The sequence below is a fragment of the Engraulis encrasicolus genome, chromosome 16, assembly GCF_034702125.1.
Source record: "Engraulis encrasicolus isolate BLACKSEA-1 chromosome 16, IST_EnEncr_1.0, whole genome shotgun sequence".
Taxonomy (NCBI): Eukaryota; Metazoa; Chordata; class Actinopteri; order Clupeiformes; family Engraulidae; genus Engraulis; species Engraulis encrasicolus.
The window spans coordinates 47,250,591-47,258,090 of NC_085872.1; the positions used below are offsets into that span (position 1 = coordinate 47,250,591).

The following is a 7,500-nucleotide window of genomic DNA, read 5'->3' on the forward strand; positions in this document are numbered from 1 at the left end:
CGCCTGTTCATTGGCAGTTAAAGCCGCGGGAACTTTCAGTGAACGTTCCATGAAAGAGTGGCGAGTAGGCGAGCAAGCGAAAAGCTAGCTTTGTGTGTGTATGCCGCTTTACGCTGTACACCTCCCCAAACTCCCTTGTGAGACGCACAGGAGAGAGGAGAGAGGAGAGAGAGGGGAGAGAGAGGAGAGGATAGAGAGGAGAGAGGAGAGAGGAGAGAGGAGAAAGGAGAAAGGAGAGAGGAGAAAGGAGAGAGGAGAGAGTTATGCTGTACAGCTCCCAAAACTCCCTTGAGAGACGCACAGGAGAGAGGAGAGAGGAGAGAGGAGAGAGAGGAGAGGAGAAAGGAGAGGAGAGAGAGGAGAAAGGGGAGAGAGGAGAGAGAGGGGAGAGAGGGGAGAGAGGAGAGAGGAGAGATTTACGCTGTACACCTCCCCAAACTCCCTTGTGAAACGCACAGGAGAGAGGAGAGAGGAGAGAGGAGAGAGGAGAGAGAGGGGAGAGAGGAGAGAGAGGAGAGAGGAGAGATGAGAGAGGAGAGAGAGGGGAGAGAGGAGAGAAGAGAGGAGAGGAGAGAGGAGAGAGGAGAGAGGAGAGAGGGGAGAGAGTTACTTATTGCTTTATTTAAGGGCCGCGCTGAGTGAGGATAGGATGCAGGCTGCATGTTGCCCGCGGGACTCCAGTTGCCCATCCCTGCTCTATTGAGCAGTCTGTGGGTTACATTACAACACAGGCCACCTAATGTAGTTTAGTCATTTAGTCAGGCTGTCGTCTAGCAAATGAGTCTCTGTATATAGGGTATCATTTAGGAAGCAGGGAGTTACTGTATATTAGTAAACAGTGATAGGGTATCATTTAGGAAGCATTGAGAGACTGAAATGGCCATCAGCGAACTAGACACACAGACAGGCTGTCACCTAGCTTGTCGACATTTCCTCTGCTCCTGCTCTGTAAGGGCAGATTGGGATAAAGGAGAGAGAGAGATATGACACTCCAGATAGAGGAGAGGAGAGGAGAGGAGAGGACAGAGGAGAAGAGAAGAGAAGAGAAGAGAAGAGAAGAGAAGAGAAGAGAAGAGAAGAGAAGAGAAGAGAAGAGAAGAGAAGAGAAGAGAAGAGAAGAGAAGAGAAGAGAAGAGAAGAGAAGAATAGAGGAGAGGACATGAGAGGACAGGACAGGACAGGACAGGACAGGACAGGGCAGGGGAGGAGAGGAGAGGAGAGGAGAGGAGAGGAGAGGAGAGGAGAGGAGAGGAGAGGAGAGGAGAGGAGAGGAGAGGAGAAGAGAAAAGGGAACGGGAGAGGAGAGGAGAGGAGAGGATAGGAGAGGAGAGGAGAGCAGGGATTGAGGAGAGGAGAGGAGAGGAGAGGTGAGGAGAGGAGAGGAGAGGAGAGGAGAGGAGAGGAGAAGAGAAGAGAGGAGGAGGGAGAGGAGGAGAGGAGAGGAGAGGAGAGGAGAGGAGAGGAGAGGTGATGAGAGGAGGAGGAGGAGAGGAGAGGAGAGGAGAGGAGAGGAGAGAGGAGAGGAGAGAAGAGGAGAGTGAGGAGAGGAGAGACAGGTGGGGAGAGGAGAGGAGAGGAGAGGAGAGGAGAGGAGAGGAGAGGAGGGGAGAAGAGAGGAGAGGAGAGGAGAGGAGAGGAGAGGAGAGGAGAGGAGAGGAGAGGAGAGGAGAGGAGAGGTTGAGTAACTTAAGGCCGCCATCAAAGGGCCGTCTGGCAGGAAGAGGAGAGGAGATGAGAGTCGTCTGGCAGGTCTAGCGGGTGAGAGCTGCTGCATGCATTTCAGGCTTTTCACACCTTTTCAACAGGCAGTGAAAGCAGCGAACGCATACACATACCCAGACCAAGACACAGGCACACACACACACACACACAGATGCACAGACATGCACACAGACGCACATACACACAGGCACGCACGCACACACACATACACACACAGATAAGTGCATGCGCACACACACACTCACACACATACACACACACACACACACATGCTGTGAGTCATATCTTGGAAGAGAAAGAGCTGGAGAAACAAAGAGAAAGAGAGAGAGAGAGAGAGAGAGAGAGAGAGAGAGAGAGAGAGAGAGAGAGAGAGAGAGAGAGAGAGAGAGAGAGAGAGAGAGAGAGAGAGAGAGAGATACGAAGGACGACAGGATGAGAAGGGGGGGAGCAGCAGTGTTGAATGAAGTGAGTGGGACTCAGAATACATAAACCTCTTTGATGGTCTATAATTACGACTAAAACAAAAGCACGGGCTTTCCAGTGATAAATGAGCTCTCAGTGAAAGGAGATCTGGGCCTAAAAGCACTTTTCAGCGGGTGCTGGAGATGGGAGAAGAGGGAGTGAGTGGAATAGAGAAAGAGAAAGAGAAAGAGAGAGAGAGAGAGAGAGAGAGAGAGAGAGAGAGAGAGAGAGAGAGAGAGCGAGCGAGCGAGCGAGAGGAGGAGAGAGAGGGAGAGAGAAAGATAGAAAGAGATAGATAAAGAGAGAAAAGGGGGTAGGGGCATTGTGAGAAGGAGATATAGGGAGAGAGGGAGAGAGAGAGAGAGAGAGAGAGAGAGAGAGAGAGAGAGAGAGAGAGAGAGAGAGAGAGGGAGAGGGGGGGGGGTGCCAGACAGTCTCATGGCCTGTCTGTTGGTACTAAGTGCTCGCGTATCGTTGAGGTGCAGGAATAGCTCTTGAGTCATTGATTAAATAAACACTGCAAGCCATCGGGGTTATATATACCGGGCCCTGGTGTGATGACATGCAGACCTGGCAAGGCAAGGGTTAAATATGTATATATCCAACTCGCTCTGTCTGTATGGAGGATTCTCATTCCAGTCACAATATGTGTAGTATATCCAAAGGAGATTATTTTTACTGTAAGGAAACCGAATTTGATCCAATTTTAGAGCTGGTTGATATCAAAAGTAGCTTGGTTTAATTACAGTGTGGAAACTGAATTTGATGAATTTCTTTGGAGTTGGTTGAACACAGAGCTTAGAATCTGATGCTATACTCTCCTGATGGCCAGTAAGTACAGTATTCCACTGGCCTGCAACAAGGTGCACAATCTTGCGTGTGTGTGTGTGCATGTGTGTGCACGTGTCCGCATGTGTGTGTGTATATATTCTACTGACCTGCGCCGATAACGCGCTCGATGCGAATGCTAGAGGCGTCGATCTCCTTGGCGAAGTCCCGTACCGCCTGGTTGGGGTCCTCATAGGTGTGGGGGTGGATGTAGGTACGACTGCCCGGCAGCTTCACTGCAGGAAGAAAGGAGATATACAGTCCCAGAAAAAAGTTTGTACACCCTTTGAAATTTCTTACATTTCTGTCAAAATTGATCATAAAACATGGTCTGATCTTCCCGGCAATCTCAAGAAGGAACAATCAGAGTCTGCTTTAATTAATTCCACCCAAACATTTACATGTTATCATATTTTTATTGGTCATAAGGCCATAACATTCACAGGAGAGTAGGGCATAAGTAAGTACACCCTTGCTTTAAGTAGCATTTAACAATCAGTTAGTTGCAATATCATCAACCAGAGTTGTCCTGTAGTTGCAGATCAGATTAACAAAACAATCTGTTTGTATCTTGTCTCCCTCTTCTTTAGAGAACTGCCTCTCATCAGCAAGGTTTATGGGATGTCTGGAGTGCATAGCTTTCTTGACTTCATGCCATATAATCTCAATTGTTTTTTGTCAGGGCTTTGACTGGGCTATTTCAGAATGTGTATTTCATTATTATGAAGCCATTCTAAAGTCGATTTGCTTCTAAAGTATGGGTTGTTGTCACATTTCAGGACCCATACTCTTGTGTGCTTCAACTGTGTGACAGACTTCCTCATGTTTTTTTCTGTAAATATCACAATAAACTTGAGTTCATTGTTCCACTGATAATAGCAAACTGTCAAGGGCCTGAGGCAGCAAGGTAGCCGCATATAATGATGCTCCCGCCACCATACTCAGAAGAGGAGATGTAACCAAGAATAGCTAAAAATGGGATTAATTCTGCCAATCTAAAATGAATGGGGTTTCTGTCCAAAAAAATATTGCTGCACCTTTGAGGTTTGCGAAAAAGCATTTATATGCTTCATAGAATTACTGCAAAATATTCTGTAGACCAACGTTGAAACCAAAGTTGAATTGTTCAGGGGAACACACAATGTCATGTTTGGAGGAGAACTGGAGAACCACACCTTCACCAAGACATCATCTCCACCTTTGAGTATGGTGGCGGGAGCATCATTATATGTGGCTACCTTGCTGCCCCAGGCCCTTTTCAGTTTGCTATTATCAGTGGAACAATGAACTCAGAAGTTTATCGAGATATTTTACAGAAAAAAGTGAGGTAGTCTGTCACACAGTTGAAGCACACAAGAGGATGGGTGCTGAAATGTGACAACAACCCATACTTTAGAAGCAAATCGACTTTAGAATGGCTTCATAATAATGAAATACACATTCTGAAATAGCTTAAGTTGTCCCTTCTTATCTGCAACAGCTGTTGCCGACTGTACGTGCGTTCCGACATATTTTCCGACGATAGACATTTCGAAAGACACATTTTAACACAAATAAACACTGAAAGTTGGGAAAGCAAGGGGCTGCTGCAACCTACGTGCGCCGCCGCCGTGCGCCGCTGTTGCTTCGCTGAAATATTGACAAAAAGGGTACTGCAACTATGCTGCAAATTGCAAATGGGCTGCCTATTGCCAAATTTGATCTTTTCATGAAAGTTTCCAAAGTAATAAACTAATACTTTCTAGTATGGTCCAAGTATAGTCATTTTTGCAGCTAAAAATGGCTATATCTGGAAATTCAAAATGGCGGACCATGGAGAAGATCCCCCTTTTCATGTAAGAAAAGTGCAATTTTTTCAGTCATAACGAATACTTAGAATGTGATGGTGGTGGTAAGTATTGATAAAAAAAGGTAACATTAATGAATGGGAAGCATGAATTCTGGAAATAAACAACTAAAAATCTCACACAGTGTCCCTTTAAGATATTTTTATGTATTTTATGTTACCTTTTATACATACAGTATACGTACGTATCTATTATGTTACATCTAAGTACAGTACATGCAAGTATATTACATATACTGTATACAGGGGTGCACATACATTTTTTAGGGTGTTACTCATATGCGCACCAGCAAATATGTTTTGGTAGGCACCTCATCCGCGGTCATAATAGGCCTAATAAAAAATGAATAAATAAGTAAATAAATTACAAAGTAAATTACCAAGTCCACTGTCCGCAGTGTTGGAGGATAACACATGATCATCACAAACGTTGAGACATGTTGTTTGAAGGCTAATGCAACTGGTGCAAGGTAGCCTAATCAAAAATGTTGTTAGTTTGGTATTCTTTAAATCTTCTTAATTAGCCTACAAATGGTCAACAGGTAATCTTCAAGTTAAGTGATTATTGTCTGGATTTCATGTGTTTTGCCGATTTCGCCGTCATGCCTTCTATCTGATGCACAGACGGGGAATAAACTTGTATACGGTGCCAGGAAGCTGACGAAATTAAGAAGTGGACCTGGCCGGGAATTGCGTGCATTTAAGAAGCCACGCGCATGCATGCATGCTTTCAGTTTTTAACTTCTATGCATCAGAGTTGCCAATGAGAATGACGGGTTGCGCGTCCATTCTACTGAGTTAACAGTCGGCACAATTCCATAATTATGGCGGGAGGAGAGAGCCTCAGGAGCTCAACTCGGTCGTTAGATTTACAGTTGATATGCGAGTGACATGTCTATTTTTAGGCATTCATGAGAAAACGGGACATATCGCGTCCCTTACCTGTTCAACACAGAACGCATGATTTCACTGCCACATACGGAACGATTCCGCATTTCAAGGGACTGGCACTTTCTGTCCGCTCATCATTAGCCTCAAGCTACGGCACTTGGAGCCACTTCTAGGAAAGTTTTTTTTAAATCTCTGACTCAATTTTCTTTGTTGTTACCGAAACTCCAAAGAAACTGATTAGGCTACTGTTGTCTGTTTCTTTTTGGACATATTTGACCATTCATCAACATCAACAGTCTCGTGAAATCTTTCAGGAGGGATAGTAAGTGTGTTAGATAGTGCGCTGTAGTGAACAAGGTGGCAGTACGCATTGCTAATTTGTTGTGCGCATTCGCACCTGCGTACCAGTTATGTGCACCCCTGCATATATATATATATTAGAAGTAGGCTATATCACACATGTGTGAAGCACAAACATCATAAGTTGTTCAATGTAATAAAAAGCATGAAAAGAATCTATTTCCATATTTTTTGCAATTAGACTAATAACTATAATATAATATGTCTACATGCATGTGTGTGAGTGACTGTGCGTGTGTGTGTGGGCGCGTGTGTGCGTGCGTGCGCGCGTTTCATTTTCATTTATCCTTTATATAGCCAGAATTGTCCCATTGAGACTACAGTCTCTTCTGCCAGGGAGTCCTGGTCAAAATATGCGTGCGTGCGTGCGTGCGTGCGTGCGTGCGTGCGTGCGTGCGTGCGTGAGTGCGTGCGTGCGTGCGTGCGTTAGTGGTGCCTTACCTCTTCCGTGCTGAAACTGCATCTTGTCCTCATCTGGGTCCTGCTTGGCCTTGATGTAGCCGCAGTGTCTGAGGAAACACAAAATAACAAAACAGAAAGAACCGATGAGATGGGGGAAAACTCAGCAATTTTCTATTGCAAACTCCACAGTGTCTGAGGAAAAAATCCAAAACAGTCCAAAATTACGCTTTTGCACAACTCTATAGTTGCATAGGACAGGTCAGGCATGTAGGATATTATCCCAGCTGGGTTGTCATTCATGGTCGCAAGGTGCTTCTTTAGGTCAGATGTCAGAAACTTTGTATTGTGGAATGGACAGTGTGTTGGTGGAATGGACAGTGTGTTGGTGGAATGGACAGTGTGTTGGTGGAATGGACAGTGTGTTGGTGGATGGAATGGACAGTGTGTTGGTGGAATGGACAGTGTGTTGGTGGAATGGACAGTGTGTTGGTGGAATGGACAGTGTGTTGGTGGAATGGACAGTGTGTTGGTGGAATGGACAGTGTGCGGGATTTCTTTGCACAGTGTCTGAGGAAAAAAATCCAGAAAGAACAGCTGAGATGGGGAAAAACAATAAGCAATTTTATACTGCAAACTCCACACTTTCGCATCCAGGTCTCCAAGGCCGTCATAGATTTTCTGTTTTTTATTTATTTATTTTATATTTTTTTCATTCAAAGATTGCACTAGTTGTGGTGAATTGTTGGATTGTGTGTAGATGCCCATTAAGCCAAAACACAGCATGTAGTGTGTGTCTGTGTGTGTGTGTGTATATATGTGTGTGTGTGTGTGTGTGTGTGTGTGTGTGTGTGTGTGTGTGTGTGTGTGTGTGTGTGTGTGTGTGTGTGTGTGGTGTGTGTGTGTGGTGTGTGTGTGGTGTGTGTGTGTGTGTGTGTGTGTGTGTCTATGGTTGTGTGTGTGTGTGTGAGCGAGCATGTGTGTGTCCGTGT

At 45.3% G+C, this 7,500-nt stretch overlaps 1 protein-coding gene across 1 annotated transcript in view; it reads right to left on the minus strand.

Moving 5' to 3' along the window:
* The window catches only part of epha4b (eph receptor A4b), a 345,029-nt gene that overhangs the window by 51,781 nt on the left and 285,748 nt on the right, over positions 1–7,500 (minus strand). Inside the window, exons 10-11 of the mRNA XM_063219765.1 lie at positions 6,551–6,618; positions 3,123–3,248 (exon numbers count right to left, since the gene is read on the minus strand). Coding sequence (XP_063075835.1) covers positions 3,123–3,248; positions 6,551–6,618 — 194 coding nt within the window. The remainder of the gene's footprint in view (positions 1–3,122; positions 3,249–6,550; positions 6,619–7,500) is intronic.